General features: G+C 38.5%; 1 protein-coding gene across 1 annotated transcript in view; it reads left to right on the plus strand.

Annotated features, from left to right (window-relative positions):
- DICER1 (dicer 1, ribonuclease III) overlaps nucleotides 1–12,858 on the plus strand; it is a 100,059-nt gene that overhangs the window by 72,095 nt on the left and 15,106 nt on the right. Inside the window, exons 18-25 of the mRNA XM_045015228.1 lie at nucleotides 1,203–1,382; nucleotides 2,895–3,108; nucleotides 3,516–3,669; nucleotides 6,210–6,392; nucleotides 6,739–6,844; nucleotides 6,949–7,124; nucleotides 7,429–8,212; nucleotides 8,995–9,150. Coding sequence (XP_044871163.1) covers nucleotides 1,203–1,382; nucleotides 2,895–3,108; nucleotides 3,516–3,669; nucleotides 6,210–6,392; nucleotides 6,739–6,844; nucleotides 6,949–7,124; nucleotides 7,429–8,212; nucleotides 8,995–9,150 — 1,953 coding nt within the window. The remainder of the gene's footprint in view (nucleotides 1–1,202; nucleotides 1,383–2,894; nucleotides 3,109–3,515; nucleotides 3,670–6,209; nucleotides 6,393–6,738; nucleotides 6,845–6,948; nucleotides 7,125–7,428; nucleotides 8,213–8,994; nucleotides 9,151–12,858) is intronic.

Consider the following 12,858-nt stretch of genomic DNA (forward strand, 5'->3'; position numbering starts at 1 on the left):
AAGGTGACTTTTTGCAATATGGAGTATGCTCAAAAGGCTCAGTAAAATACCTGTCATTCTGAGATGATTTTTCAAACTGGCAAAAAGAAAACTCTGTTTTTTTCATAGAAATCAAGAGTTTTTTCCGAGTTTTTGTCCCAACTCTTTACATCTGGAAAAGAAGCTTTAGTACACTTCAGATCTATAAGAAGCACTCAGCGTTTTTTATGTAAAAGCCAAGAGGGTATCTAAAACACCTAGTTTTTTTTATTAATCCAGATGGATCATTTTTCACTCCTACAAAATAGTAAACCTTACTCGTATATCAAATATCAAATCCTATTTCTTAAGAGTAATGATGAGCACAGGAGCAGAGAAGTTATATTGTTTCTACAAGGAGAGCTGGAAGGCAGTTACATAGTCACCATAAATGCATATGTTCAGTGAAATCCACAGATTGGTCATCCAAACTTCAGCCAGTGTCATTTTATGCAGAAGAATTCTGTGGCCAGTGCCACAGCCAAGGAAAGATGGGGTGTAGATATAGTTTGCCTCATTTTTTGGTGTACATAAGTAAAGGTTGAACTTGCTTCTCATTTTGGAGGCATACTACTGAGAACATCCTAGTGCAATGGGTCTTTGAATCTTAGCAGAATGAAGAATGGGAAGACTTATCCAGCCTTTTATATAAAATCTGCCTTTATTTGAGAAATAAGGTCCATAGAGCATGGACGCAAAGGACTCATCCAGAGATGGATAGATATGGAAAATGGCATTCAAAGCTTTCAGTTTATTCATAGGGAAGATTATTCTGGTGTTCTTCAGTAGGAGAGGCTTTTCTTTTTCAGCGTAGAACACAATTGTTAATTTAGGAAAGTAATACTTGTCTCAGCTAGCAGGAATTTCTGGGCATGAGGCATTCTCCTGCTGACTAATGACTGTGAAGTCTGGTTTTGACACCAACCTGCAAGTAGGCTGAAGACCAGTTATAATGGGTCTTGTTGTTCAAGAAAAAGGGGGTGGGGGGGGAATTCAGTTTAGTTTGTGTGAATTTTCCTATTCTGCCTTTTAGAAACATATCTCCAAAGGTTTTAATAAAGTATTATAATTTTGTTTCATACCAGTCTCAACAGATCTTATGAAATATTTGTTCTAGGAATGAGAATTCAAGTGAACTTTGCTGAAATAGTCATATTAATGTATTTTTCTCTCTTTGATTGTAGATTCCAGAATGTTTGAGAGATAGTTACCCCAAACCTGATCATCCCTGTTATCTGTATGTAATAGGAATGGTGTTAACTACCCCTTTGCCTGATGAGCTCAACTTTAGGAGGCGAAAGCTGTATCCTCCTGAGGATACAACACGATGCTTTGGAATACTGACAGCCAAACCTATACCTCAGGTAATGAATCTGACTTTCTCTTACCCGTCTGTGCCTGACAATCCTACTACTATTCATGACTCAAAGCACTGAGGCAGGCCAGAGACCAGAGCACATGTCAATTCTGCCTTCCTGGAGCAATCTTGAAAACTGGATCTCCAATTATCATAGAGTATTGTCTACAGTTATATCCACAGTTTAACTTCTTCCTATCAAACATTTCTCATTGTAATTTTATATTCTCTGATTGAGAGTGCCAAATTCTTCTCCTAAGGTAGGACATTTATGACTAGCCTCATCTGAGCTGAACATGGGAAATAAGGCTAAGAACAGGCTGAGGAAATATACCTCTTTCTGTGTTTTTTTCCCAGCCATCCATTGAGAGGGGTTCTGTGCTTATGTTGTGTTCAGAACAAATCATGTTCTGTTACCTGTTCAGAGGGCTTGTCCACACAATACCAACCATGGCCCTGCACTCAGCAGTATCACCAGCTCCTTCAGCACCTCTATAGCAGCAGGACTCTGTGGCATCACAGTGCAGGGGTAATGGACACTTTTAGAGCTCTGCTGCTCCCTCACTGTAGTGTCCACCTAGCATTCCTGGGGTGCCTATCCCACATTCATCAACTCCCTCACTCCCAGAAGACTGCATCTGACTATTGGTAAAGGTAATAACATCTCCCTCCCCATAAATCATCCCATAGATTTTGTGTGTTATAGGGACAGAAGCCCCATTACACATCCTCTTTCTCAGCACATTCCTCCCCCAATGCCGTTCAGACCCTTTGGGCCACTCATTTATATTTCTATGCCCTTCTGGGCACAGAATCTTATCAGTCAGCCTCTGGGAAACTATGTAATTCCAATTACATAAAGAGCAAGCACTAGTGAATCAGCTCATGCACAGCATCACCACCAAGCCCGTTTCTAGCAATGGCTCTCCACACCTGCCTCCTATAAAACTGGCTGACAAGTTGAGAAACAAGTAAAATCCTTCATGCTAGTTCTCAGTAGCACAAGGAAAGGGATGATTGCATTGTTTTTTATTCAGATTCTGATCAATCCTGAAAGAAACAGTTAAGGATCAAATCCAGAAGAAAATGTCCTTCACCTAGTCTCTTTTCACAGGAGAGAATGAAATCCTCAGTGAAGACATGAGGATAGCACTGCCCTTCTTATTGATAAGAAAATGCAGGGCAATTAAGAAAAACTCTAGAGAGAAGCCAAAGTTTAAAAAAGGAAACTTTATCAGGTAGTCCCTGCTCTCTTAAAAAAAAAAAAAAAAAAAAAAAGGTTATTTTCTAGGTCAGAGAGAACTTAAACTTTTCTGAACAGTGAAACTGTGTCAAAATGGTGGCTTCCACTTGCATTTCTGTATGTGTAAATTAATGTTCATTAATACCTAAATCCTGACAAAAACATTAATCACTGTGCTATAGAGACAGTCCTATTCTGGAAGAAGTATGTATGGTATTTTCTAAGACGTCTTTCAGTATCTAATTTTTATCTTTTGTTTTCTCTTTATGTACTTAGATTCCTCACTTTCCTGTGTACACACGTTCTGGAGAGGTTACTATATCTATTGAGCTAAAGAAGTCTGGTTTTATGTTGTCTTTACAAATGCTTGAGCTGGTCACAAGACTTCACCAGTACATTTTCTCACATATTCTTCGGCTTGAGAAACCTGCACTAGAGTTCAGACCTACAGAAGCTGATTCAGCCTATTGTGTTCTACCTCTTAATGTTGGTAAGGATTGAGTTTCTTTAAACATTCCCTTTAGTTTGCTTTATAACAGACTAGTTACTTTAGTATTCTGTCAGCCTTCAGAGTTATCATATTTCATATATCATTTAATATAGTAACAGCAAGAATATATTAGTATGCAGGTTGGTTTCTGTTACCTTTCCCCACTTCTTTGAAATTCTAAGTGTGCTTGAAATTAGCACAAATCATCTTTTAGCGGTATGTTTTTAGGTGAACCAGGAAGAATCTAAAACTATCTAGGTGTGCTGTTATAAGTGCAAGGTTTCCCTCAAGATTTTAGGGAAGAGGGGAGGCAAAGAGTGTATTGACAGCAAATAGTCTTTGCAAGTTAAAAAATAATTCAGCTTCCAGTTTGGGAAACCAAATGAAATATGTCTTTTCTTTTTAAGTTGATGACTCCGGCACTTTGGACATTGACTTTAAGTTCATGGAAGATATTGAAAAATCTGAAGCACGTACAGGCATTCCCAGTACAAAGTACACAAAAGAAACTCCATTTATTTTCAAATTAGAAGATTACCAGGATGCAGTTATCATTCCAAGGTGAGGATTGTATCATCTATGACATTCAGTGTGTAGAAAATGTATCTGTATAAATATTTGCCATAGAAGTGATGTAACTTATGTATTGGAGCAAAGCAATTGCCTATATTTAGCATACATAATAAACCTGATGACAAATTACATTATTTAAAAATAGAGTCATTTTGATGACAAGTTTGTGGCATGATTCATACAGAAATATAATACTGGGATTTTAATGTATGGTCACTACAAAATCTGTTACATCCCCATAAGGAACAGTGCAAGTCACCACCTAACTTTCATAGTATTCTGCCAAAAGCTGTGACTACCAGCAGCTAGTTTACTGGAACTATTTTAAATTGGGGAAACTGGTGGTGATCCTATCTCTAGTTACATCTCCTTGATACTGAAGTCTTGCCAGAGCAGTCCCAAAGACAGTGAAGAATGACCCTCTCAGTGCAGCTCCATCTGCAGTATCAACGATAGGAATGATAGCGGAGACAAGCTGCTAGTAGGCCACCAGTGTTTTAACCACGTGTCATCTAAGAATGGCTCAATGGCATGGGGGTAGGTCCTAAACTGGCATAAATGTCATAGTTGCATTGACTTCAGTGAAACTATGACATTTGATCCCAGCTGGGGATCTGCCCCATTGTGGTTAAAACACAGTGTGTGGTCTTCACTAGCACCCCCTCTGTTACTACCCCCAGTGGAACTGCATTGGTAGTAGTAACAATGGGAGACTTAGGAGTTCAGGAGGGGGAGACTTGAATTACACTCCTAGCGAGAATTATTTGTTGCCAACTGGTAATGGCTAGGCAAGGTGGGGTGGGCAACATGGACTACTGACACAAACAAATGAGACAGAATATTCAATTGTATCTTAAAAGAGAAAACCTTTTAAAACCTGCAGTTAGTGCATGTATTCAGTCTACATAGTAACATGTTTCTATCAGTTACCCTTGTTATACCCCTGTTTGACTGCAGGGGATTATCTCTTAACTATGTGTTTGTACAGTGCTCAGAATCATTAGAGTACACATAATAAGTATTTAAGGGCTGATAAGATAAATGAGTTTCCTGAAGGCTGCTTTAACTTAAGCATCCGCTGTTTTCAAGTATTTTGAAAAAAAATAAATCAAATGGTCATGGAAAGTAACAATCTTGGTTGCCACTTTGGAATAAGGTTGAAAAGATTAAATACATTATTAAAGATTTTACTTCATTTAGAGAAGTCTACTCAGATCTGTAAATATTTAGATAGGAATGGAAAATGACAGACACATCAGAAACTAAGACCAAAGTGCCAAAAAATAAATATGCAAATCTCATAGTTAAGAATATATCTTGCTAGCTATCACAATTTGTGCAAAATGGCTGTGAACATCTCATTTATACTAGCTTTAAATGGCAGTACTAAACCTCTGGAGTATTCCAGTGCTAGAAAATGGATATTTGAAACTTTTTCTACTTTTGTAAGAAGGAAGAGGCCATAAATGGGATAAGAACCAGGCTGAAATGCCAAGTGTAGTATTGGTATAAGTTTGTATCATTCTGGCTTCTGTGGAACATTCACCTACCCTATGGGACAAACATCCTCCCATCTTTCTTCAAGGGATTTTTTAATTTTGCATTTGGCTTGTGGTGGTTTTGGTTTGTTTTAGGGATTTTTTTTATTATTTGAAATAACAGCTTGTTGAAATAACAAAAAAAATCTGTTTATTTAATCATTCTAAAATTGTGTGATAGGACCAACTTTTTTTATAGAAAAGTTTAAACATATTTAAGAGCTTCTGAAAAATTAAAAATGTTGGGACTAAATTTCTATATTGGTTAACAAAAATATTTATCATTTGTAAAATAAGTGCTCAGATTGAAGCAGACAGTCTAAAGTATATATTTATTTCATTATACATAACCCTTTTAAAATTTATACTTAACTTTATTAAAGTTAGGTGTTCTGGGTTCCTATCTCTTCACAGAAAATAATTGTATAGGGTAGTGGTCCCCAACGCGGTGCCAGCGGGCACCTTAATGCGCCCGCGTCCTGAACCCCTGGAGAGCACCTGCCAAAATGCCGCCGAATTTCGAATTCGAATTCGGCGGCATTTCGGCAGGTGCTCCACCGCCGCAGTGGTCCTTCGTCTGGCGCCCGCTGGTATAGGGTAATTAATTTTTTTCTACTCTGTTGTATATAAGTTCTTATACTGCACTCCTCATCACCATAGTCTTTGATTTGGCACATCTATTCAGTTTCTGCACAAAAAACTAATTACTTGAGTTATATAACAGCTTAGAATCATAGATTATCAGGGTTGGACAGGACCTCAGGGGATCATCTAGTCCAACCCCTTCTCAAAGCAGGACCAGTCCCCAGACAGATTTTTTTGACCCAGATCCCTAAATGGCCCCCTGAAGGATCAAAGTCACAACCCTGGGTTTAGCAGGCCAGTGCTCAAACCACTGAGCTAGGCCTCCCCACAATACAGAATCAGAGCCTTAGGTAGAAAATTTGCTCAAAGAATGCTTTTCATTCCAAACTATCTGATTTTGTTTAGGTATCGAAATTTTGATCAGCCTCATCGATTCTATGTAGCTGATGTATACACTGATCTTACTCCACTCAGTAAATTTCCTTCTCCTGAATATGAAACTTTTGCTGAATATTATAAAACAAAGTATAATCTTGACCTGACCAATCTCAACCAGCCACTGCTGGATGTGGACCACACGTCTTCAAGGTGAGGAGATTCTGAATAGTATAAACCTAGTTGAAATCTTCGGGTTTTATATCTTATGGTTTTGCAACATTTATAAAGAACCGTTTAGTTCTGCTGTAAACTGTGTGATAAAGTTTTCAAAAATGTTGATGTCAATTTTTGGGCAGTCAACTTGAGTCATCATTAAAGGGCCTGATTTTCAGAGGGCAAATGCTTTCTGAAAATAAGTTGGTTTTTTTTGTTTATTTGCTGGGGGGGTTTTTTTGTGTTGGTGGTCAAAATCATTTGAAAACTTAGTTCAGCATGGTTTAATTAGAATTTTTTGCATATTTGCATTAAAGGAAATATTTTCACAATATATTTTTAGACTTAATCTTTTGACTCCTCGCCATTTGAACCAGAAGGGGAAAGCTCTTCCACTAAGCAGTGCTGAGAAGAGGAAAGCTAAGTGGGAAAGTCTGCAGAATAAGCAGGTAATGAACTGCTCTCCATTCTAAAGTGTTTAATTGCTTACTTAACCATACTTAAGAATTTCTGAGATTATTTTTAAAAGTAAAACTCTCTCCCTCCTTCAAAGATATTGGTTCCAGAACTCTGTGCTATACATCCTATTCCAGCATCGCTGTGGAGAAAAGCAGTTTGTCTCCCCAGCATACTTTATCGTCTGCACTGCCTGTTGACAGCAGAGGAACTGAGAGCCCAAACAGCCACTGATGCTGGTGTAGGGGTTAAATCACTTCCTGCAGACTTCAGGTATTTACTGTGCCACACATATATGTATAATAAATCTTCTTGAATAACTAAGTGAAAATTTGCAAATGCTGCAACAGTGCAAAATTGATCTGCTCTGTATGGCTCATATAATTTTTTCAGTTGGGCATATAGTTAGAAAATACTTGATTGTAAATTGTAGTATCCAACTCCACTATGATTGTTCTTTCTTTTTAAAAAAAAAAAGCCATACTTTTAAAATATGTAGAAATGTACATATATAAGGAGTTTTCTCATGCCTTCGCTTTGAGATATTTTTTAATCAAAATCAACATTTATTTTGCAGATATCCTAATCTGGACTTTGGGTGGAAAAAGTCCATTGACAGCAAGTCCTTCATCTCTATTCCTAGCTCTTCTTTAGCAGAGAATGAGAATTACTGTAAGCACAGCACAATTGTAGTCCCTGAAAATGCTGCACATCAAGGTGCTACTAGAGCCTCCTCTGCAGAAAATCATGACCAAATGTCTGTGAACTACATAACACTGCTCAATGAGTCACCCAGTAAACTCCAAATTGATGTATCGGTAGAACTTGCAGCAATTAATGGTGTTTCTTATAATAAAAATCTTGCCAATGGCAATTGTGATTTAGTTAATAGAGACCTTTGCCAAGGAAATCAACTGAATTACTGCAGGCAGGAAATACCTGTACAACCAACTACCTCATATCCCGTTCAGAATTTATACAACAGTGAGAACCAGCCCAAACCCAGCAATGAATGTACTCTACTGAGTAATAAATACCGTGATGGAAATGTTAACAAATCTACCTCAGATGGAAGCCCCAAAATGGCAGTGACCACCAATATTTCAGAAGCTCTTAATTTTTCAAAAGACAGAATGGATTCTGAAAAGAACTGTTCCAGTGGATACTCCTCAAAAACTCTTGGCCCAAACCCTGGTCTCATTCTTCAGGCTTTGACTCTTTCAAATGCTAGTGATGGATTTAATCTAGAGCGGCTCGAAATGCTTGGTGATTCATTTTTAAAGCATGCCATCACTACATATTTGTTTTGCACTTACCCAGATGCTCATGAGGGACGCCTATCATATATGAGAAGTAAAAAAGTGAGTAGCTAATGATCTATCGCTATTTTGTTAAACATTGGCTACAATACATGATTTATAGATAAAATATTTGAACACTGAATAGGTAATATGTTAATACGTATTTATATGTACCAGATATTTTCTGTCTAAAAGAAAATTACAGCCTGTGTTATAAATTTGCTAGCATGCGTATTAGGAATACAATTATACAATACAATCCTCTCTTCTTTAAAATGACTAAAATAATTCATTTGATATACCATCAAAATAAATTAATATCTGGATTATATCATAATTAAAGCTACATTTATGGACAAACTTCTCCTCAGAACTGTTAATTTTTTTTTTTAATTTAAACAATGGGCTTGTGATACATCTTGTTAAGGTGGTGTGGTACTCAAGAATGCTACTGTATAATGGGATGTGTATTGTGTAAATGTTTACTATTATTCAGAAAGTTATAAATTTATTTATAAATAAGGCTTTAACTTCTCAAGAAACTATAAACATAAATGTTAAAAAGTTACTTCTGTTTTTAGGCCAGGATTTGGCCAGTCACAGGTACAATATTAGGAAGGCTGCATAATAACCTCTGAGAACTGGAAAATATATCTGTATATAAATTATTATATGTGTGTTTTATTTTAAATAAGAAATGCATGACTGTTTTACAAACATGCTATCATTTATTTTAAATGGACAAGAATTTGTTTAGGCATATAAAATTGATTATATTTGTATTCTCATGTACCTTTGTATGCATGTATATGTAGACACTTATAAGCGTTTTTTTCTTAAAGGTCAGCAATTGTAACTTGTATCGTCTTGGGAAGAAGAAAGGGCTGCCTAGTCGTATGGTGGTATCTATTTTTGATCCACCCGTCAACTGGCTCCCCCCTGGTTACATAGTAAACCAAGACAAGAGTAACACAGACAAATGGGAGAAAGATGAAATGGTAAGCACTCACTGAAATATGTTAAGACTTAAATACCTTTTTGTATATAATATTATATCACAAAGTGGAGGGACGGGAAAATGAGCTCTCATTTTATCATGCTTCAGCAAAATGTAGCTTCCTACATCTTCATTTCCTACTTTTCTTTAAAATATCTATATGATTTATGAAAAATGTGGGGGAAAGAGATGTTGATGGAGAACTTAGGAAGGGCAGTTTGTGAAACAAATTACTGAACATGGTTCAGAAATGAGTGTATATCCATTATTCTCAGCACACTTTTGTGGAAGCTCATGTAATTTGAAGTGTTTCTCCCTTCATGCAAACTGTGAAATATATGTATAAATGATGATTTTGACTAACATTTCTGTACTGCACACTATTGGTGACTAAACATCATTTTGCTGAAAAATGAGCCCATCTTTGGCAATATGGGCAGCACATCTAGAGTCTGTGAGCTAGTTTTTGTCCTGCTTTACCAGGTGCCCTAACTAGTACAACTAGTATTTTCTTAGGGCTTGGCTACACTTGAAAGTTGCAGCGCTGGGAGTTACAGCGCTGGTCGTGCAGCTGTGTAGGGACAGCGCTGGTGTGTGGCCACACTCACAGCTACCAGCGCTGGTGTGTGGCCACATTTGCAACATTTGCAGTGCTGTTGGGAGTGATGCATTATGGGCAGCTATCCCAGCGTTCAAGTGGCAGCAACGTGCTTTTCAAAAGAGGGGGTTGGGGGGTGGTGTAGTGTGACAGGGAGCGGGGGGGAGAGAGAGAGAGTGGATTTTTGGAGCCAACACTGTGTGTTTAGCTTCCTGCCTTGAAAAATCAGAAAATGTTTGCGACCCCTTAGTCTTAACTCTTCATTGCAAACAGCCTGCATCCAAACGGACTCCCCGCTGTCAAGCAAACACTCACTCCCTGCCTGCCTCATTATCTCATTTGATTGTTCACAGCCAGGTACAGATTGATCACAGCAAACAGGAGCTGTGTTATAAGCAGCTCCGGGATCAATGGAGCTCCGGAGCTCTGAGTTCACAACAAAACAAAGAGAGGCTGCATAACAAAACAAAGAGAGTAATTTATAAAAGCATTCTGGGATATCTGCTAATACCCTGGAGGCCAATAACAGTGCTGGTGTGTGGCCACACTTGTCGAGCAGCGCTGGATCACCAGCGCTGCAATCGTTACACCCCAACCAGACCAGGTGTACAGCCAGTGCTGTACCCAGGGAGTTGCAGTGCTGGATGTGCCTTGCAGGTGTGGACGGTTACTAATTGCAGCGCTGGAAAGCCTCCACCAGCGCTGCAACTTTCAAGTGTAGTCAAGCCCTTAGTTGTGTGATTGAGTGGAGTTGATGGTTGGTTTGAGAAGTTTCTCAATTGTAATTGACTGTTGCCAGATGGCATTTTATCTTTAATGGTTAAAGATTGATGATTCCTTTTCTACAGTGGTCTCAAACAGAAGGGATGAAGAATCTGTTTAGCTCCTATCCAGAGTGAACACAAAAAGATCTTGACTACTTTTAGATATTTTGTTTGTTTCTCATACAGTGCAGTTCTAAACTCATGTTGTACAGTTCATCTGCTGATCCTAAACCAGAGTTACAGCTGACTGTAAACTGATCTTTGGTCCCTAATGTTAAGCCCCGATACTGCCACGGTGATGGGTTTCACTTTTCCGTGAGATTGTGCCCACCAGCAGGCTCAGAATGGCAACTCTCAATTAAAACTTTGCAGATTCAATTTTGTAATTGAATTATAATACCTGCATGTTTCATCCTATGAACTCTCAAAAAGTTAGAGTAAAAATGGGTGCTCTTGCTTTAAAAAAAAAAAAAAATCCAAAAAAAAAATCAGTAATCATATGGCATTAATGACTTAATCTGGTAAATATTCAGAAAAAAAATTTTTTTTGACTCAATACAATACTCTGACTACAGAACCACCAGAGGGCACACAAGAGGACTGTTAAACAGATGTACTGTCTGACTAAATCTTTATTGAAGACTAAAATCTGATTATTGTAGTTCTGTATTCTTCCAAAGTTTCATTTCAAAACGATTTATTATTCTACTATTCTAAAAATAAAATGGCATATTTGAGGTTGCAGTTGATAAATTACTTAGGGGAAAAATTATTCTTTGTAACCCTTTAACGGCTTATGTCCTTGCCAGTCATAAATTTTATATATATATTTCAGTCCAGTACTCATATTGTACAGTGATTTCACATGATATGTTTATTGCTGCCAAGTGGTAAAATAGTCATTTCACTGTCAAGGAATAAATTCCATTCTTTTTGGGGAGAGGGTTAACTAGAACTCTGATAATACTTTGAATAACTGTTGTTAAAACATTGTAGACAAATGCTGGGATTCTTGGCCTGGCCGAACCATATAAGAAAAATGCAAATACACCTCTACCCCGATATAACGTGGGCATGGGGAGCCAAAAATCCCTACCGCCTTATAGGTGAAATGCTGTTATATCTGGGTAGCGGCGGACGCTGCGGGGAGCCCGGGCCCTTTAAATTGCTGGCCGAGCCCTGCTGCCGCAGCCCCGGGATAGCAGCAGCAGGGCTGCAGCAGTGATTTAAAGGGCCCTGGGCTCCCCGCAGCAGCCGGAGCCCCGGGCCCTTTAAATCGCCAGCGAGCCCCACTGCTAAAGCCCCGGGATAGCAGCGGCAGGGCTCCGGCGGTGATTTAAAGAGCTCCAGGCTGCGGCCGCTGTGGTGAGCCCAGGCCCTTTAAATCACTGGCCGAGCCCCACTGCCGCAGCCCCGGGATAGCAGCGGCAGGGCTGCAGCAGTGATTTAAAGGGCCCTGGGCTCCCCTCAGCAGCTGGAGCCCTGGACCCTTTAAAGCGCCGCCGGAGCCCTGCTGCTACCACGTTATATGCCAACCCGTGTTATATCGGATCGCATTATAGCGGGGTAGCAGTGTAGTTTAGTTGTCTGATTAAATAACTAAATTCGAAAAAGCATAAAAAGAACATTTAAGTATATTTGATCTTTGGTTTGAAATACACATAGTGACAGAAAAAAATGTTTATAATTTATTTAAAATAAATTGAAGTTTTGAGATGTGTGGGTTTTGAAGCCTGGGGCAGTAGTTTCTGAAAAAGTGCTATCTAGCACAAAGAAAAATGATCAGAATTACCTTTTGGCTTCCAAATGACTATATAATGAAATATTAGGACTAGTTTGTTCTTTCTCACAGAGTTCACTTATCTGTATCAAAACTCTTTTTTGCTCAGAGTTCCGGGTGGTTTTTTTTCCTTTGGAAAAATTTAAAATTGATAGATCTCATTCATAATCACTTACGTCTATTTTGAAACTGCTGTTTGGGCATCTGTCATTCTTAATTGGAGTAGTCAAAATTCCGCTTTCAGGCCAGATACGGAGTATGGAGTTTTTACTGTTCGTTTTCCTTTCTAATATGGAAATGTGGCCGCCTCATACTTCATTTTCCAAATTACTATATGCTCCCTTCTGATCAGATTATTTGGAGGACTGCATGTTAAGGCCATAGTATCTGCAAGCCCTACATCCATACTTTAAAATGAGGACAAATATAAGCTCTTTTCCATTTTATTCAAAGTGGAATGGTCCTTAGGCTTGTAGGCCCCAATCCAGGAAAGTGCTTTGGGTCTGATCCTGCTCCCATGAAACAGCAAAACTTCCATTGACTTCAGTGGTGTGGGATCAAGCACGC

This window comes from Mauremys mutica, chromosome 4, assembly GCF_020497125.1.
Source record: "Mauremys mutica isolate MM-2020 ecotype Southern chromosome 4, ASM2049712v1, whole genome shotgun sequence".
Taxonomy (NCBI): Eukaryota; Metazoa; Chordata; order Testudines; family Geoemydidae; genus Mauremys; species Mauremys mutica.